At 46.4% G+C, this 20,949-nt stretch overlaps 1 protein-coding gene across 1 annotated transcript; it reads right to left on the bottom strand.

Annotated features, from left to right (window-relative positions):
* Positions 1 to 4,418: 4,418 nt before the first annotated feature.
* LOC133139329 (alpha-1,3-galactosyltransferase 2-like) lies at positions 4,419 to 20,683 on the bottom strand. The gene is made up of 7 exons (XM_061258786.1): positions 20,586 to 20,683; positions 20,448 to 20,485; positions 10,917 to 10,979; positions 10,394 to 10,483; positions 9,871 to 10,008; positions 8,027 to 8,710; positions 4,419 to 4,722 (listed from the first exon to the last, which is right to left on the bottom strand). Exons 1-6 carry the CDS (start codon positions 20,592 to 20,594, stop codon positions 8,029 to 8,031), a joined length of 1,020 nt encoding a protein of 339 aa, XP_061114770.1. The 5' UTR covers positions 20,595 to 20,683; the 3' UTR covers positions 4,419 to 4,722; positions 8,027 to 8,028.
* Between the last annotated feature and the right edge of the window lie 266 nt (positions 20,684 to 20,949).

A 20,949-nucleotide genomic window follows, 5' to 3' on the forward strand; every position in this document is an offset into this window, starting at 1 on the left:
GCTAATCACAGTGATTGTGAGTTGGGGAGGGAAAGGTGTAGCCTGAAGAGATGGGTCTTCAGTCTGCGCTTGAAGGAGGTCAGAGACTCTGCCGTTCTGACATTCACCGGGAGGTCGTTCCACCACCGTGGGACCAGGACAGACAGCAGTCGTGAGCGTGAAGTGCAGGTGTGGCGAGGGGGAGGCGCCAGACGGCACGAAGTGGCAGAACGGAGGGGTCTTGTTGGTGTATAGGTCTTGATAAGGGATTGAATATACACAGGGGCTGATCCTTTAACTGCCTGGTATGCGAGCACCAAAGTTTTAAATTTGATGCGAGCCATAACAGGCAGCCAGTGGAGGTTGCTGAGCAGGGGGGTGACATGTGAATGTCTGGGAACATTGAATACCAGACGGGCTGCAGCATTCTGGATGAGTTGTAGGGGTCTGATGGCAGATGCTGGAAGGCCAGCCAGCAGAGAATTGCAATAGTCCAGGTGGGACAGGACCATTGCTTGAACAAGGAGCTGAGTGGAGTAGGTGGTGAGAAAGGGTCGGATTCTCCAGATGTTGTACAGGAAGAACCTGCACGCCCGGGTCACCGTAGCAATGTTCGTGGAGAAGGATAGCCTGTTGTCCATCACCACTCCAAGGTTTCTTGCACTAGGGGATGAGGTCACTGTGGTATCCCCTAGTGAGATGGAGAAATCAGAGAAGGGAGAGGTTAAAGCAGGGATGAAGATCATCTCCATCTTATCTGGGTTGAGCTTTAGATGGTGGTTGCCCATCCAGCTCTGGATGTCTCTCAGGCAGGCGGAGATATGGGTAGAGACCTGTGTGTCTGATGGGGGGAAGGAGAGAAAGAGTTGGGTGTCATCGGCATAGCAATGATAGGAGATGCCATGAGCAGAGATAACGGGGCCAAGGGATCTCATGTAGATGGAGAAGAGGAGGGGTCCGAGGACTGAGCCCTGGGGGACTCCTGTAACAAGGGGGCGAGGGGTTGACACTCCTCCAGCCCAGGACACCTGGGAGGACCGGCCAGAGAGATAAGATTGGATCCACTCTAAGGCTGTGCTACAGATCCCTGTAGATGCCAGGGAGGCTAAGAGGATGGAGTGGTTGAGCGTGTCGAACGCCGCAGAGAGGTCAAGAAGGATCAGGACAGAGAGAGAGAGAGGTTGCTCGTGCAGCCTGAAGGGACTCGTTGACAGAGAGGAGTGCAGTCTCCGTCGAGTGGCCAGGTCTGAAGCCGGACTGGTGGGGGTCCAGCAGGTTATTCTGAGAGAGGAAGGAAGAGAGTTGGTTGGAGGCGGCTCATTCAATGGATTTGGATAGAAAAGGAAGGAGAGATACCGGATGGTAGTTTTGAATGCAGGAGGGGTCAAGAGTGGGTTTCTTTAGGAGCGGGGTGATGTAGGCCCTCTTGAATGATGAGGGAAAGCAGCCAGAGGACAGAGAGGAGTTAACAAGGGAGGTGACAAACGGGAGGATGTCAGGCGTGATTGCCTGAAAGAGGTCTGAGGGGATGGGGTCCAGGGCACAAGTAGTAGGGCGGTGGGAGAGCAGGAGGTGAGACACATCAGCATCTGTAAGGGGACAGAAAGAGGAGAAACAGGGGGCAGACACAGAAATGGAGGCAGGCATAGAAGTGGTGGTGGTCGCGAAGGTGCTGCGGATATCTGCAACCTTCTCGTCAAAAAATACCGCAAAGTCATCAGCAGTGAGCGAGGACTGAGATGGTGGGGGAGGTGTGCTGAGGAGAGAGGAGAAAATGGAGAACAGTTGATGAGGGTTAGAAGCGGAGTTCTGGATTTTTGTTTGGTAGTAATTTCTTTTGGCAGTGGTGATAGCGGAGGAGAATTCCGCCAGGAGAGACTGGTAGGAAGACAGGTCCGACGGGTCTTTTGATTTCCTCCACTTCCTCTCAGCTGCACGTAGGCTTGGCCTGGAGGAACGTAGAAGGTCAGAAACCCATGGGCTGGGAGGGGAGGATCGAGCAGGCCGGGAGACAAGAGGACAGAGAGAGTCAAGGGCTAAGGAGAGAGAGGAAAGCAGCACGGAAGATGCTGAATCAGTGGGTAGTTTGGAGAAGGATTCAAGAGGAGGGAGGGAAGCGGTGACTCTGGGGGCAAGGGAGGAAGGCGATAGAGAGCGGAGGTTACATCGGACAGAAACAGTGGGGGTGAGAGAAGGGGAGGGAGGTAGAGCAGCTAGGGGGATGGAGAAGGAAATGAAGTGGTGATCGGACTTGTGTAAAGGGGTAACAGCGGGGTTAGAAGAGCGGAGCAGAGCGGCACGCCATAAGCACCATGGGCAGGTGTTGGTCCCAATCCCGCTGGTGCTGGGAGGTGACGATGGCCAGCTGATCCCCCAGGTTGCGGTGGAACCTCTCCACCAATCCGTCACTCTGTGGGTGTAAGGGGGTGGTGCGGGTCTTATGTACACCTAGGCGCTCACACATGGCGGAGAACACCCGGGACTCGAAGTTCGTACCTCGGTCACTGTGGATGGACTCAGGCACCCCGAAACGGCTGATCATGCCCCCCACTCGGGCATCGACAATCGTCTCGGCCTCCTGGTCTGGGATGGCATATGCCTCCGGCCACTTTGTAAAGTAGTCGATGGCAGAAAGGACGAAGCGGTTACCCCCGTCGGAACACGGGTACGGCCCCACAATGTGCACCCCGACCCTTTCCATGGGGCACCCTATGGGGAACTGTTGGAGTGGAGCATGTGAGCACCCGGGTTGGGCCTTTGCATGCCACACAGACGTCGCAGCGGCGGCAGAAGTCGTCGACATCTCTCTTTTGACGCCCCCAGTCAAAGCTTTCTCGGAGCCTGACAAAACTTTTGAGTTGGCTCTGGTTGCAGGGGGTGGGCCAGTCCTTCACAGCCCTCACCTTCTCATCCATGGTGCTGATGCCCTCCACACCCAGCTCGTGCCCTAGGAAGGGCACCCTCCTCCGCATGAAGTAGCACTTCTCAGGGTGCAAGGTCAGGCCCCGCTGCCCTTACCCTCTCCAGGACCCGTCGCAGGGACCCCAGGACAGCCTCGAAGGAGCGACCATGGACCAGGATGTCGTCCAGGTATACCAGGCACTCCTGGCGGGGGATATCGGCCAGCACTCTGTCCATCAGCCGGGCGAAAGTAGCGGGGGCGTTGCAAAGTCCGAAACTAAGGACCTTAAACTGCCACAAGCCACGGCCAGTACAGAAAGCTGATTTGGGGCGGGACTCAGGGGAGAGGGGCACCTGGTAGTAGCCGCTTTTGAGGTCTAACGTGGTAAACCACAAGGACCCCGAGACGAGGTCTAGGGACTCGTCGATGCGAGGGAGAGGGTATGAGTCCTTTGTGGTCACCTCGTTCAGCCGGCGGTAGCCCCCATCCTTCTTGGCAACCATGACCACCGGGGCTGCCCAGGGGCTGTCGGAGGGCTCAATGAAGTCCGACTGCAACAGTTCATCCACGGCCTTGTCACATGCCTGTTGGCGAGCAAGAGGAAGGCGGCGTGGACGGCACTTGACTGGACGTGCGTTTCCAGTGTCTATTGCGTGTTGTGCCAGGTAGGTCCTCCCCACTTCACTCTCGCTCACCGCAACTCTCGTCCTGGAACTCCGCCAGCAGCTGCCTCAGCTGCGCTTGCTGCAGGTTGTCAAGATCTCCATACTCCTCCCTCCACAGTTCTCCCCTCCCTTCTCTGTGGCTACAGCAGTATGTCCACGCTGGCGGTCATCATCCGGCCCCGAAACGAACTGTAACTGTGGCATGGCCCTCTCATCCACAGGGATGTCTTCCGTCTCGCCCCGCGGCTCAAATTTTATCTTCGGTATAACGCCGTTGTCCATTGTGCTCGCCTACACTATCTAACTAACACTGAAACTAAACTAACTAGCTAACGTTATCATCCGACCAAAACCCCGTCTCCTTACCGCAATTGTTTCTTCTGACACCAGTGTAATGGTCCAGTTTAAACGGAGGCAGAGACGTGAGCTTGTGGTCATCTTTTTAAACTTTATTGTCGAGAAGCCACACAAATAAGTGAAGATCACCCAGAACAACAACAACTCGACTTACGCCGACCCGGAAACACATCCCCTTGGCTGGCAGCGCTTATGCTGCAAGTCCCAACCAGGGACGCTACAATACATATGCTGCCACTACTGAAATTATTTACTGAGTGATTAGTCACTGTTGATGCTAGAAACCTCAAGTTAATCTGAACCACCATGTAGTTAATTTCACTTACAATAGGAGACTCCATTACAGTAGGCAGTGGTATGTACAGATCAAGAAAGCCAGAAAACCAACCAGAGAATAATTATGATTAATAACCATTTAAAACAAGATTGAAGAAATTGGAGAAAAGAACTACAGTATCAGCTGTAGACTCACTCATGTCTTTCTCACCCAGACAAACCAAGCCCTTACACTGCAATTTAATTCACAATCATTTTATTTTCCCATTATTCAGTATCATTACATTCCACAGTGTGTCTGGTTTATTACACAAGAACATTTTAAATGGCAACCATTGCCATAATCACCCGATAACATAAATAACATAAATATATTTTTTTACATTACATTACAGGAATTTAGTAGACTCTTATTCAGAGCAACGAAAGGTCAAAGGTTGACACTCCTATACCAGCCATACTTCTCTATCTCCGAAAAGGAAACAGGTTACTCCATTTTCCAGAGCCGAGAGATAATCACTTTGTCCATTCCACCTACCAGTGCTGGAGATACAGAATAGTAGAGAGGCTCTACAGATTAAAGTTGTCAACACACAAATTTGATTACCTTTAATTCACTTACTCATTAAGAGGAAATGTGGCCATAGTGGACACAGAAGCACAGTGCACATCTTCACACAAATACAGTGCTGTGCAAAAGTTTTAGGCAGGTGTGAAAAAATGGTGTAAAAGAATAATTCTTTAAAAAATAAAAATAAACTATTAACATTTCTATCAATTAACAAAATGTATGAACAGAAGAAGTAAATGAACATAGGAAAAATCTAAATCAAATCAATATTTGGTGTGACCACCCTTTGCCTTCAAAACTGCATCAATTCTTCTCGGTATACTTGCACAGTTTTTGAAGGAACTTGGCAGGTAGGTTATTCCAAAAATCTCAAGAGAACTAGCCACAGTTCTTCTGTGGATTTAGGCAGCCTCAAATGCTTGTCTCTTCATGCAATCCCAGACAGACTTGATGACGTTGAGATCAGGGCTCTGTGGGGGCCATACCATCACTTCCAGGACTCCTTGTTCTTCTTTATGCTGAAGATAGTTCTTAATGACATTGGCTGTATGTTTGGGGTTGTCCTGCTGCAGAATACATTTGGGGCCAATCAGATGCCTCCCTGATGGTATTGCATGATGGATAATTATCTGCCTGGATAAGTATCTCAGCATTGAGGAGACCATTCATTCTGACCAAATCCCCAACTCCATTTGCAGAAATGTGGCCTCAAACTTGCAAGGAACCTCCACCATGCTTCACTGTTGCCTGCAGACACTCATTCTTGTACCGCTCTCCAGCCCTTCGGTGAACAAACTGCCTTCTACTACAGCCAAATATTTCACATTGACTCATCAGCCCAGAGAACCTGCTGCTATTTTTCTGCACCCCAGTTCCTGTGTTTTCATGCATAGTTCAGTCATTGGCCTTGTTTCCACGTCGGAGGTATGGCGTTTTGGCTGCAATTCTTCCATGAAGACTTCTGCACTTCTGACCAGCACAATAGATGTACCTGGGCTCCACTGGTTTCTGCCAATTCTGAGCTGATGGCACTGCTGGACATCTTCCAATTGGGAAGGGAAGTAAGCATGATGTGTCTTTCATCTGCTGCATTAAGTTTCCTTGACCGACCACTGCATCTACGGTCCTCAACGTTGCCCGTTTCTTTGTGCTTCTTCAACAGAGCTTGGACAGCACATCTGGAAACCCCTGTCTGCCTTGAAATTTCTGCCTGGGAGAGACCTTACTGATGCAGTATAACTACCGTGTGTCTTGTTGCTATGCTCAGTCTTGCCATGGTGTATGACTTCTGACATTAAACTGTCTTCAGCAACCTCACCTTGGAAGCAGAGTTTGCCTGTTCCTCACCCAGTTTTAACCCTCCTACACAGCTGTTTCTGTTTCAGTTAATTATTGTGTTTCAACAAAACTATTAAATTGAGGGTCATTGGCTCCTGTTTGGTATAATTGGTTAATCAAACACCACTTCGAAGTGTACCTAGAAGAACTGATGCTGGTTTGAAGGCAAAGGGTGGTCACACCAAATATTGAATTGATTTAGATTTTTCTTCTGTTCACTCACTTTGCATTTTGTAAATTGATAAAAATAAACTATTAAGATTTCTATTTTTGAAAGCATTCTTACTTTACAGCATTTTTTCACACCTGCCTAAAACCTTTGCACAGTATTGTACATCACCAAATGATTGATTTATATTAATCACGAATCAATTCGCATTTCAAGATTGTTTAAGAATTCATTATAATACATTAAATTACATTACAAGAAATCACTGTAGTCCAAACCTAGATACAGCACTGAAAATCCACAGGACAGAACATAAAATTCTTCTTAAATAGGAGAGAGGAGGGCATATTGTCACACTTTTCACTGTTTTCTCACATTTCGTTTCAACACTCCTAGAAAAAGAGTTTTATTACATTAAATGTGTAGTGCCATTTTATTACTTTTGAAGGTTAAAAATAATCACGTGATTAGTGTGACCATAGATATAGAAACGTAGATACCGCGTTCGAGATTTCACATGCATCTGCGTGGCAGCCATATCTGGGTGGTCAGCAGTCAGTCATAGGTCATATCTGTGGAGTAGACTATTTGGAAAAATGCTAGTCATATTTGAGTATAATAAGGAAATCCTCCAGATCTATTCCCTTTCTGGACGTTTGGTTTGCGGACTGCAGTGCAAATGAGTCTTCCTTTAAGCACACTCCCTTCTAGCTGGACTCAAGTTTGGAGCAATCATGGGTGGTGGTTAGAGACTCATTACTGTGTCGACTGGAGATTGTTTTATAGGGTCTGCTGGGCTGGTCCAACTGCCACCAGCATGACTGTAATTAACCACAATAACGCTGTGATCACTCTTTTAATTCTCAGTAGATGTTGTATTTCCTGCTCGTAAATTCAATTTAGTAAGATTAGGATACTCCGACCAGACCTTTATTCTAAGACTATTAAAAAATAGCATCAGTTTCTAGACCCCCACCCAAACAGGATACCTGACCAGTGTGTCTCTACCTTTGACTCTCTACCTTTGTGGTGGTATTAGCCACCCGCAGTGACTTAGCGCTTTGCTATTTCCTGAAGTCACCCCCCAACAACCTCTGCCCACGGAGAAAAGACGGTTTTACGAACATTGAAAATACCGGCATGTTTCAAGGAAGAAAAACCGTTTACATATGGCGACACGTTGATTGACATTCATTAAATCCTTCCTGATGGAAAGGCACTATCACAGCCCTGCTATGGACCATAAGTGGTTGCATAAGCGCGTTCCCATAGAAAGGTTAAGCTTTTTGTTGGAAGTCAGTGGCAGTGATCAGTTACAGATTCATACCATACAGTAAACCCATGGAAGCAATACCAACAGAGGCTGTAAAGGTTGATAATGAAGAATCAGTCATTTTCTATGTCCATGGAGGATATTACTATGTTGATTGCAGTTTTTGCAAGTTTTACAGTTTTGTGCTGATAACTGAAATTGGGGCAAAATATTTTGTGATCTTGGAGTTACAGGATAAGGTTCTGTGTCCTGAGTGGTTTTGATATATTGAGCTTCAAAGATTCCAAAGTGAATCGGCTCCAAGCATACAACATTTTAGCATTTTTTCACAAAACTGTTTTTTTGTGTGTAAAACTTCACACATATTTAGTATCCTCGTACACAACATAATCGTGCCAAAAATAAGTTAATACTGCATGTTGTAAATGTGCAATTGTTTTGTGATATATCGTGCATATAAAGGTTTTATTTTTGTTTTATTTTTGGTCCATGGTACCTCTAGGTCCTGAGTCTGCTGTAGTGTTTCTCAGCCCAGAGCAGCCGCTTGACGTGTATCTCTCGGCTGGGCCCGTTGAGGGGGTTCCAGCCGTACTCTGGCGAGAGCACTCTGCTGGGCTTGTTGAGCCAGAAGTACTTGTTGAGGTGGCTCTCGTCGTGCCACAGAGCCTCCACCCCCTTCCTCTTGTCCGTCATTATGCCCCGGTGACAGCTCTCGGTCAGGTTCACCACGGACTCCCACGTGCCCCCAAACACGGCCGCGTGGTAGTACAGGTCCCCAGTCTCCATGCAGGCCGTGGAGTTGGGGTTGCGGTCGTAGGTGTACCTTACCTTGGGGATGTTGTAGAAGGAGGAGTGCTGCAGGGCAACCGACTCCCCGAGTGCCTCCGAGCCGAAGCGACCGGCGAAGACCATGTCCACGTCCAGGCAGAAGACGTACCGGTGGCCGTGACGGATGCGTGTCTGGACGGCGTCCGCGAGGGTCTTCATGCGCATCATGGAGATGTCCTCCCAGCGCTCGTGCCTCTTGATCTTGATGATCTCCAGGGCCCGGCCAGTCTTCAGCTGGAGCCCCGGCACGTTCTCTGGGGCGTCGGTGAACACGTAGTACGTCACCGGTAAACCCTCCATGAAGTGGAGTTCCGCTGAGGACAGCAGATCCATCAGGTACACTTCCAGATATCTGTTAAAAAGGTACACAGAAATACAGAGTAGAGTGTTATGTATGCAGTGTCGGAAGTTCCTAATTTCTCTTACAATGGTTACCCGCCATCTTCTGACACACTGAAAAACCCATCTATTTAAACTGCAACCTGGGCCCATAAGACAACCACATCCCTCTCCCCCCAACATTATCAAACATTCATATTACGGGCAGCCTATTAGGCGCCGGTACATTACATTACATTACATTGCATTTGGCAGATGCTCTTATCCAGAGCGAAGTACAACAAAGTGCTTACCCACAACCAGGGATAAGTGCGCTGAAAGACCCGAGAAGGAAGTACAATTCTACAGTTCCGACCTCAACAGGGAGTTCATTCTACCATCGTGGAGCCAGAACAGACAATAGTCGTGAGCGTGAGGTGGAGGTTCGGAGAGGGGGAGGTGCCAAGCGGTACATAACTCGGACTGGGATGGTTGGTGGTTCAATACCCAGTCAAGACAATTACATGTCCAACTGACATTTTTGACACAAATTTTGATGAAAAATTGAATAGGCATCTGCTTGTAGCCCATTCACTTTGGAATATTTGAAGCTCCATATCTCAAAACCACTCAGATTACACATAGAAGCTTGTACTTGCAGTGTAGCCATGAACCCTGACTTGCTCCATTTGTCCCCTGCTTAGTCTAATCAACTGTACGTCACTTTGGATAAAAGCGTCAGCTAAATAGCAAATTATTTATATTATCAAATTCTTTCCAACAGCTTTTGTTCAATAATCTCATTGATCCCTCACGTATTTCAGTCCTCCATCAGTTGATTTTTCTTATTTTGATTCAGGATCAAGCCAGTAAAATAATTCAATTAATTGCAGCAAACACCTCTGTTAATCATTCCCACTGAATTTGGTGCATAGGATGAATTAAAGCAAGCTGTGCTGCATTGTGTTAAACAAATCAGCAATAATTTAAAATGTCCGCCAAGAACTTGTATTTATCAACGTTCACTGCCACCACCTCCACTATAGATTTAAGAAAGCGCAAACAAGCTTGTGTTCTGCTCTGAATGGTATGATATCAGGGGCTCCGTCAGGGGAAGACACTAGATTTAGCTCAACGGGTGGACTTGCGGACAGCAGACAGGAGAGGCCCGAACATGTCACAAACAGCGCTAACCTCCCGACGGCAAACACAGTCAGTGCCACAGAGGTGCCCATTTTTTGGTGATACTTGTCGTAGGTGTCAGGATCAAACATCCCGTCCCACAAAATGGGAGCTCCCCAGTCCGTCGATGTCGTCACATCGGTTCGGGAGCTGAGAAGAGGGACAAAATGGGGGGGGGGCGGGGAAGGGTAATATTGACAAGGCATCATTCTGTAACCTGGATAATATTTCAGCACAAGTGTCTGAGCTTGTCTGTGTGGTCACAAGGTTATATATATGAAGATAACATTCCCCACACCTCACTCCAAGGTGACCCTATGTTTTGTTTAAATTGGCAGCGTATTTGGTACGCTGGGTCTTTCCGTTTCCGCACTAAAGAAACTGAATGATCCAGACGATGGCACCAATGTTTTCTACCTGTCTGAATAAAGCAAAGAATACCACCTTACATGTTCACTGTAAAGGGACTGCCCAGGATCACCAGTTAATGAATTACAAACATTATTCCATTTAAAAAAATGAACACACACAGTACCAGAGATCCAGGGAGTTGTCTACGTGGTCTCCAGGTTCTGGCTTTGCAGCAGGAGGAAACTGACATTTCCTCAGATGGCTTTCAAAAAACCTGAACATTACAACAGACACATTTGCTTCATCAAATTTCAAACTTCAAAACATAAGGCACATCTTTTAGTTTTCCCTGATGAATCGTGATTTTTCCTGCAACATTTTATGTTTGTAATTAGTTACAAGTAAGTTCTTTCCCCTTTAAGACACAACTAAAAGGCTGCCTGGTAGAGGATAGGGAATCAGTATTGTTTCAGAGGAACAAACAGGAAGACACACGTGTGTAATGTGTTTTCGAGAATCACATTACAGCAACAGAACGAAACAGCAACAAAAATAAATAAAATGGATACAGTACACTTGAAAATTTACAAATAAATAAATTAGTGAAAGCGTGCACATTGTCATTCTGCATTCTGTAATGTGACATTTTGATTCTTTAGCTCAGGCTGTTTTTGTTTATTCTTGCATGGTGAAGGAGACATTCCTACCTCACAAACACGATGAACAGTAACAGAAGACCAAACAATACGAGTCCCAAACGATGAAGCCGTCTGAAAAAGAAGAAAGATTTAATCAAAGGATTGTGAGGCATTATATTGCATAACGTACATTCACAATAGTAGCCAATATTACTTGTGCTGTGTTATTGTGCCATACTACTGCCATTATGGAGTAAATATGTAAAAATAATCATTTTGCTTGTGAAATCAGTGTCATATGAAAAGCAACAATGTTGCCTGTGCAAAACAATTAAAAGTATGCATGAATTTATAAATAATGCCAAGCAGGACCAGGACTGCAAATCTACAACCAGCAGGTAAAAATGTGCATTCCTGTCAAATCAGAATATCAAATCAGGTTTTTAAAAGAACAAAACGTTCAGAAACGAAATTATATTTTTCAACTTCAACCAAATACTTGCGAAAAGAAACTTCAAACCCAAAAGAGGAAAAAAGAAAAGTGCGACAGAAATAAAGAAATAAACGTTTATTTAAACAGAAACGGTGGTGCGTTGAGCGTCATTATTGATTTGAAAATGATGAGAAAAATATTTTGATGTTTCTTTCTGAACAGTGGTTTGCTTTGGCTAAATTTAGATGTATAAATATGAAATCTTCAAATTAAAGTGTAAAATCACGGTCTGTATGATTTAAAAGTACAAATATTTGACAAAACAATTTTGAGCAGTTCCAAAATAAATTAAATATGGTTTCCAGAATTATAATTTTTTTTAATTGCAGCAATACAATTTGGGTATTATTTAGAATTTTACTTATTAATCATATTTAGAGGGAAATTCCAAATATTTTTCCCCAAATGAGATTGGTGAATCTTACATAATTCCCCAATAATTTGATATGTACGTATTCAGTGCCTACTACATCATTCTGAAATAAAGCTTGTATGCTGAGATCATTTCATTTAAATTGTGTGTAACCCACCCCTGGATGACGTTGGTGCTCTAGATATAAGCTAGGTTCGTAAGGAGTAAGGTATTAAGTAAGTACAATAACCACAACCACACGTGATTCCAAGGTTACCAATTTTACTTTGCAACCTTGTATGTAAATTATACAATATACAGAAAATAATAAAATATTGTGAGTGTCTCTCCGTATGAATTTTAAAGTGTCCAGTGTCTTGAGTCGAAGGTGGAATCCGAATCTGACCCGTTGGTGTCAGATCTCGTCAAGTCAGTTCTGTCTAAGAGCTCTTTGAATCTGAGAATGTCTCAGGATAACGTGCAGGTATGTGTGTCACTGTGCCACTCAGTCTGACTGGCACAGTCCTACCACAAGGCCGATGGTGGTCAAACTCCTGTTTTAATAGGTTGATCCGCAATCCTGGAAATCCAAGTTGGGTGGCTCGCCATCTATTGAGATCGGGATCGTCCCTGTGGTAGTTCTTGATGGAATCAACAGACGTGGTTCTCGACGTAATCAAAAGACGTGGTCAAAAGACCTAACCGAGTCTCAGCAAGGCACATACAAAAGAAAAGATGAAACCGGAGTTTCCACTGCAGTGTCCTTGCATTCTGTTTAGCTTCTCTTCGGCTTCTTTGGTGGCTATAATAACGTTAGCTTCCAATTCTCTCGTGAATATAAAGTGCAACAGAGCGAATTTGGAAGCCGGTATAAGGCTACAGGAATTCAATGCGTTTGCAGCATTTAGAAAAGACAGTTAACCTGCACACCCGCCATTTTCTTCACTTAACTGTTCAATACAACACTTTTAAAATAGTTTCTTGATCGTTCTGCTCAACTCTCTGTATTCACGTTTTTTCACCAACAAGCAACACTCTGGTTCAACCGGCTCAACTGGTTCATGCATGTCTAGCTAGAAAACGTACTTCCTGCTTTTTAAAAATAAAAGTCCTTCATTATCTGTGAAGGTAAAAACGCCTGAAATCGACGAGTTGAGACAGGTGCGTGGGGGGGGTTTGGACCAAAAATGCACGACTCAGAAACAGTAGTGTAGCAAAGTCCCGTCAGGGCTTTATTTGGGGAATATCCAGAGAGTGTAGTCAAAAACAAGCAATGTTCATACACGTAAATATCCAGCCAGAAAACCAAAGCGCAGTACCGAGGGAGAAGGCAGTCTCGTAGTCGGGAAGCGGGAAGTCCGGTAGCCAGGAAAGCTGTCAGCGGGGCAGAAGTACAGGCGGACGGTAGGCAGGCTCAGGGTCAATGACGGTGCAAGAGTCAAGACCGAAGTCTGCTCCGCGGGGCAAATGTACAAAAAAACAGCAGGCAAAATCGTGGTACAAGGCAGGCAATGGTCAACAAAACAGAAGTCAATAATCTTTGGTCGGTAAACAGGCTTGGATCGTAACGGGTAGACAATGGCTTGGTATAAACACTCAAGAGATGCACTGACGAACAGGAGGCAAACAATTTCACACAGACATGACATGAAACTGAGCTTATATGCAGGTGTAGACAGGTGTAGACAATTAGCTTGAGAGCAGCAAGAGAATGGAAATCAGGTGTGGAGGATTGACAAGTTAACGAGGTAATTAGTCATCGTTAGTAATAAACCTATCCTGCCCTAGCATTAGTAAATTAGTAAATGACATGCACAAGAAACGTAAGGTAACATGAACACATGATTAGAATGTTAGTATTACCCAATCCTGATCTAGCATTAGTAGGTTAGTAAATAGACAAGGGAAATTGAAACAATTAGGGTGTGAGTGACAGAAAGGGAGAGAGAAAAAGCAGGAATGCAAGGTTTGCAGAAAGACACGAAAAAGTGTATGCTAAATCAATGAACAGTACAACATAACATGGAACATAAATTGTGACATAAACAGTTTGCAAAACAATGACAATAAACTATATAACATGACATGGCAAGACTAACAATTAAATCGTAACAACTAAACCTGAAACATAACATGACATGAAACATAAAAACGTGGTGAGACTAGACTAACATAATAGGTGACATGACAATAACATAACCAAGACAATAATTAAACATAAAACATGACATGACAAACATGAAATGTGACAGGACCCCCCCCCCTTAACGGCCGACTCCTGGCGGTCCTATGAGTTTGTCAGGGTGGTCACGATGGAAGTCTGTAATAAGTGATTTGTCCAAAATGAGACTGGGAGCTACCCACGAACGCTCCTCAGGGCCATAACCCTCCCAGTCGACCAGGGACTGCACACCCCGGCCCCTCTTACGAATGTTCAAAACTTTTTTCACAGTGAAAGCAGGGTGGTTATCAATGATGGGGGGGGGGGGAATGTGGAATGTGGGGTGAATCTTAAATGAAGCAGGGAGTGACAGTTTAACAGAGGATGGGTTAATAATGCTGTGGATCGGCTGTGGGCCAATGAAACAGGGTTGCAGTTTGTGAGAGGTGGCTTGGAGGGGAATGTCCTTAGTGGACAGCCAGACGGAGTCACCTGGTTTGTAGGCTGGGGCTGGTGTGCGGTTGCGATCAGCAAAGTGCCGTAAGAGCGCGGCCTTGGCGTCCCTCCAAATCTTGGCACATCGTTTCATGTGGGTGGCGAGGGAGGGAACAGCGATCTCAGCTTCTTGGTCGGGAAACAATGGAGGTTGGTAGCCTAGAGAGATCTCAAAGGGAGACTTTCCGGTAGCAGCGCAGGGCAGGGTGTTATTCGCGTACTCAACCCATGTGAGCATCTTGCTCCATGAGGCCGGATTCTTGGCAGAGACACAATGTAGCGCGGCTCCCAAATCCTGGTTGGCCCTCTCGGTTCACACTTGTGAAATGAATTGTGGACCCCGGTCAGATACAATGTCTGAGGGAATTCCATGGATGCGGAACACTTCCTTTATTAGAACGTCCGCAGTCTCTTGGGAGGTGGGTAACCCAGGTTGGGGGATGAAGTGGGCTGCCTTACTAAATCGATCCACCACGGTGAGGATGGTGGTGTTACCGTCGGAAGGGGGAAGTCCACCCCAATGTGGCTCCAGGGTCGGCTGGGCACGGGCAGAGGTTGGAGCAGACCAGCAGGGGCTTGGTGGGAGGCCTTGCTTCTGGCGCAGGTGGTGCATGCCTTGATGAAGTGTCTGCTGTCGGGGATCATGGTGCTCCACCAGAACTTTCACTTAAGCACCGCCAATGTGCGGGTAAAGCCGGGATGGCAGGACAGGGGAGACTAATGGGCCCATTGAAGCACCTGTGTCCGAGCAGCTGAGGGGACGTAGAGGCGTGTTCCGGGATTGGACCTGGGATCGGACTCCTCCCGTAGAGCCCTCTGGATCACCGCCTCAATCTTCCTAGTTACTGACGTGACGGTGCAGGAAGCTGGAAGGATGTTCTCAGGTGCCTCACGCTCGGGACTGGTGTTAAATTGTCGGGACAGGGCATCTGGCTTAACGTTCTTGGAACCTGGGCGGTAGGTGAGTGCGAAGTTGAATCTTCCGAAGAATAGTGCCCATCTAGCTTGGCGTGAGTTGAGTCTTTTTGCTGTTTGGAGGTACGCCAAGTTCTTGTGGTCTGTCCAGACGACAAAAGGTTTCTCGGATCCCTCCAGCCAATGCCTCCACTCCTCTAGTGCCAGTTTGACAGTGAGGAGTTCTCGGTTGCCCACGTCATAGTTTCTCTCCGCTGGCGAAAGCTTTTTGGAGAAGAAAACGCATGGGTGTAACCGGTTGTCGGAGGCAGAGACTTGTGACAGCACGGCTCCCACCCCAGTGTCGGACGCATCCGTCTCCACAACAAACTGGCGGGTGGGGTCGGGGTGCACCAGGATGGGAGCGGAGGAGAACAGTCTCTTGATCTTGGTAAATGCGCCCTCCGCTTCGGGACCCCAACAGAATGGCATGGCAGTGGATGTAAGCTTGGTGAGGGGGGAGACAACCTGACTGTAGGACCTGATAAATCTTCTGTAAAAGTTGGCGAATCCCAAGAAGCGTTGGAGGTGTTTTCGAGAGACAGGCATGGGCCAGTTAGTGACCGCCTGAACCTTCTTGGGATCCGCCCTGATCTGTCCCTTTTCCAAAATGAAACCTAGGAACTCGACAGTGTCAGGATGGAAAACACATTTCTCTGCCTTGATGAACAGTTTGTTCTCCAACAGTCTCTGGAGAACTTGCCTGACGTGCTTCTCGTGTTCCTTGGCATTGGTGGAGTAGATCAGGATATCGTCGAGGTAAACAAATACGTGTCGGCCCAGTAAGTCCCGAAGAACATCGTTAACTAACACCTGGAACACAGCGGGTGCGTTAGTGTGAGAGAGCGGTATTGAAGCCGGTCTTCCACTCATCACCCTCTCGAATACGGACCAGGTGGTAGGCGTTGCGTAGGTCTAACTTGGTGAAGATAGTGGCATCGTGTAGAGGATGAAAGGCGGAGTCCATCAACGGCAGAGGGTATTTGTTCTTGACAGTGATGTTGTTAAGCTCCCTGAAGGCGATGCAGGGACGCAATGAACCATCCTTCTTCTGTACAAAGAAGAATCCGGCACCCACTGGTGAGGAGGATGGGCAAATCAGTCCATTGGCTAGGCAGTCCCGGATGTATTTCTCCATAGCCTCCCTTTCAGGTCTGGAGACGTTGTTGAGACGGCTTGAGGGGAGTGTGGATCCGGGTAGCAGCTCGATGGCGCAGTCGTAAGGTCGACCGGATGACACGGAACTGAATCATCTCATGGTGGTTCCCAGAAATGATCAGCTGAATGGGTTTGGTGATGTGGGTCATGCGGCAGAACGTCTTTCCGTCCAATGACCGAGCATTCTCAGGGAGGGGTAGTGGGAGGGTGGGAATGTTCAGTTCCATGACCATCACTTCGTCTATGAGGTTCGCGTCAGCTCCGGAATCCACCAACACGTGAACCTGGATTGCTCTGTCGGGAAGCATCAACATGGCAGTAAGCGTGGGGCAATAGTCGTTCCTGGCAGACCCTTCATATCTGTTGAGCACTCACCTCAACAAATGAGGCAGATCTCTTGGACCGGAGGGTGCACCGAACTTGGGTGTGTCCCAGCTTCCCACAATAGAAGCAGGAACTGGTTGCTCTCCGACGTGTCCGTTCCTCGGTTGAGATCTTCATACTGGCACGGGAAAGGTCCATGGGTTTCAGTCCATCGGCTTGCTTCTCCTCTGGTCGGGGACTTGACCCTCGCCTGGGGGACGGCTGGTTGGGTGGGACCTGTCTCTCAGTCCGGCGTTGTCTGGCACGGTTGTCCAAACAGATGGTGGCACGGACGAGTGGGTCGAACTGAGTGATGGGGTCAAGACGTGCCAACTCGTCCTGGAGTGCCTCACTCAGGCTGGCCAGGAACAGGTTTGCCAGAGCCGCATCATTCCAGTTGGTGGCTGCCGCGAGAGTGCGGAAGTCAATGGAATGGTCCGCCGCAGTTTTCCTGCCTTGGCGAAGGGCGATCAGGCGCTGGGGCGGCTCTTGGTCACTGGATGCGTGCTGGAAGACTTTGCGGATCTCTTCAGCGAAGGTCGGAATGAACCCCCGGACAACACAGCTGTAGCCCAGTCCAAGGCTCTTCCCTTGAGTAGCCCCATCACGTAGCCAATCTGGTGGTCATCGCTGTTGTAGGTCTATGGTTGCTGGCGGAACACAAAGTCGCACTGGAGCAGGAACGCCTTGCATCTCTCCGGTTCTCCCCCAAACTTCTCCGGGGGGGGTTGTTGTGGCTCCCGGAATTGTCAGGTTCCCATGGGGTTGGAAGGTGGAGGTGCAGGCCGGTTGGCAGGTTGTTCCTGTGGGTGTGGCTGAACCGCGAAGATGAGTCTCCTCATCTCAGCACACAGCTCTTGAATCTCCAGACGAAGTTCGGAGATTCCTTGAGTGTTGCTGGACGATGGCGCCTTGTTTCTGGTGGGCGGAGAACATGGCGGTTGAGTCAGCAGGGTCCATCTTGGCAAAATTGTTCAGAGACGGATGTGTGGGGGGTTTGGACCCAAAATGCACGACTCAGAAACAGTAATGTAGTAAAGTCCCGTCAGAGCTTTATTTGGGGAATATCTAGAGAGCGTAGTCAGAAACAAGCAATGTTCATACACGTAAATATCCAGCCAGAAAACCAAAGTGCAGTACCGAGGGAGAAGGCAGTCTCGTAGTCGGTACACCATGCGGGAAGTCCGGTAGCCAAGAAAGCTGTCAGCGGGGCAGAAGTACAGGCGGACGGTAGGCAGGCTCAGAGTCAATGACAGTGCAAGAGTCAAGACCAAAGTCTGCTCCGCGGGGCAAAAGTACAAAAAAACAGCAGGCAAAATCATGGTACAGGTAGGCAATGGTCAACAAAACAGAAGTCAATAATCTTTGGTCGGTAAACAGGCTTGGATCGTAACGGGTAGACAATGGCTTGGTATAAACACTCAAGCGATGCACTGACGAACAGGAGGCAAACAATTTCGCACAGACATGACATGAAACTGAGCTTATATGCAGGTGTAGACAGGTGTAGACAATTAGCTTGAGAGCAGCAAGAGAATGGAAATCAGGTGTGGAGGACTGACAAGTTAACGAGGTAATTAGTCATCGTTAGTAATAAACCTATCCTGCGCTAGAATTAGTAAATTAGTAAATGACATGCACAAGAAATGTAAGGTAACATGAACACATGATTAGAATGTTAGTATTACCCAATCCTGATCTAGCATTAGTAGGTTAGTAAATAGACAAGGGAAATTGAAACAATTAGGGTGTGAGTGACAGAAAGGGAGAGAGAAAAAGCAGGAATGCAAGGTTTGCAGAAAGACACAAAAGTGTATGCTAAATCAGTGAACAGTACAACATAACATGGAACATAAATTGTGACATAAACAGCAAAACAATGACAATAAACTATATAACATGACATGGCAAGACTAACAATTAAATCGTAACAACTAAACCAGAAACATACCATGACATGAAACATAAAAACGTGGTGAGACTAGACTAACATAATAGGTGACATGACAATAACATAACCAAGACAATAACTAAACATAAAACATGACATGACAAACATGAAACGTGACACGAGTAGCTCAGCTATACTGCAACTGGCATAATATAAAATAAACCATAAACCATATGAAAATATATTAAATAAAGATTATGGTTAATATATTATCTTGTTTAACCACTCATTCTGTAAACCCAAATACTTCACTGGGTTACACCTGCACAAAAGCATTTCCGAGCAATCCGGGCTATTTGAGGCTACATCCCTAAACAGCATCACACCCCCAATAGAATAGCATCTGTAACCATTGCAAATTCCTCCAGGTTAACCGGGGTACTACTCCCCAGCTAGACCACTCCGGTCTGCCAGCTCTGGTCGTCTTACGGTTCCCTCTCTACGGGCACCTGGCGGTCGAGCTGCACGTTCACGCCTGTTTTCCGTTCTGGTTCCTCAGTGGTGGAATGACTTGCCTACCACTGTCAGGACAGCAGAATCCCTCCCCCTATTTCGACGCAGACTCAAAACACACCTCTTCAAACTCTACCTTAGTCCTCCCTCCTGATTTACCCCGCCCCCCCCTTCTGATACCCCTATCCCTGTCTAACCCCCCACCAAAAAAATAAATAAATAAAAAATAAATTGCACTTATGATGACGACTATATGTTTAGAACAGCAGTCCAGGTGTATTTTCCTAGTTCTGGATGTGATGCTTTGACTTGTGGTAGAACCTATGCACTTGTAAATCGCTTTGGATTAAAAGCGTCTGCCAAATGACTAAAATGTAAATGTAAATGTATTAAACATCCATAAGGATTCAGAAATTCTAAAAAGCTGGTTCACCAACATTCTGCTGTTAGAGAAATATTTTCCATAAAACAGTCATTTTTTAAAATATAAAATGTCCCTGTTATTCCATATACAGAGCTGCATTTGTACAGTGGTACAATTGCTATCCTATTGTCCCTGTACTCCAGCAGGTTGGATTCAAAATGAAACGGTGAATATGAGGTTAGAGAGACCACTGTCACCCGTAATTTGAGGATATTTACATCCATATGGGGTGATCCGTGAAGGAATCACATCCATTTTTATACATAGTCCCTCCATTTTAGCGGACCAAAGCAATTGGACAGTTGGCTTATCGGCCGTTTCTTATTAGTCGAGTGTATTCGCTTCATTGGTGCAGGCATAAAAAGGGAAGAAATTCCTACACGGTTCACCCAATATGGATGCATATACCATCAAATTAAAGGTCAAAGTCAGAACAGACAGTGCACCACTGTCCAAATACATACATACTACACTATATAATAGCTGGGAAGAAAAATGATGTTTATAGATTGACCAAAAGAGAAGCAATTGTTTGTGAAAGTTGGATAATTCCATTATTAAGTATATTTTGAATCCGATTCACGGTTCATGTACTTCTTCGTTCTTATAGAAAAATGCAATCTTAATCTGACTGTAGGATAATATTTACGCAAATGCGATTCACCAGAAAACTTTTTTTTTTTTGTTCCCTCGCTCCAAGTAGACAATGTGTGACCACTGAAAACTGGATGTGATCGCAGAATCATGTACAGTCGCCAAAGAGAAATTCTACCAAGGTCGTCTGTTGAAGACTCACCTCATTGTACCGACCTTCGAGATGAAGTTCATTTGAGGCTGCGAAGATAAAAAAACAGAAATACTTAATCAGATATCGGATAGTTTGGGAAACAGAAGGTAAAATATCACGCGAACTGATACAAATAAAGCATCCTACATTAGTCATTACCACAAATCCACAAGTTGTAGTAGACCCGTGTTTTCAATCTCTGACTCCTTGACCCCGGAACGTTCTGGGCTGGCCCAGAGATCCTGTGAAAAAAGACGTAGACGTTTTTTTTCCTTCGGGAACGCAAATGGGAAAAATAAGAGAAATTAACGCAAAAAGCAGAGACTACCGATTCATGTTTCGAAATATCTATCTGTTTAGCAAACCCGTGGGAAAAAACACACAATTCTGCCACATCTTAAGGCAGAAATTACCTAATAATTCTCTATAGGCTCGCTCGGAGTCCTAAATACGGAACTATACGTATACCTACGTATGTATAGCAACTTTAGAGCAGCTACTTTCCTGAAAT

This window comes from Conger conger, chromosome 10 (genome assembly GCF_963514075.1).
Source record: "Conger conger chromosome 10, fConCon1.1, whole genome shotgun sequence".
In the NCBI taxonomy this organism is placed as follows: domain Eukaryota; kingdom Metazoa; phylum Chordata; class Actinopteri; order Anguilliformes; family Congridae; genus Conger; species Conger conger.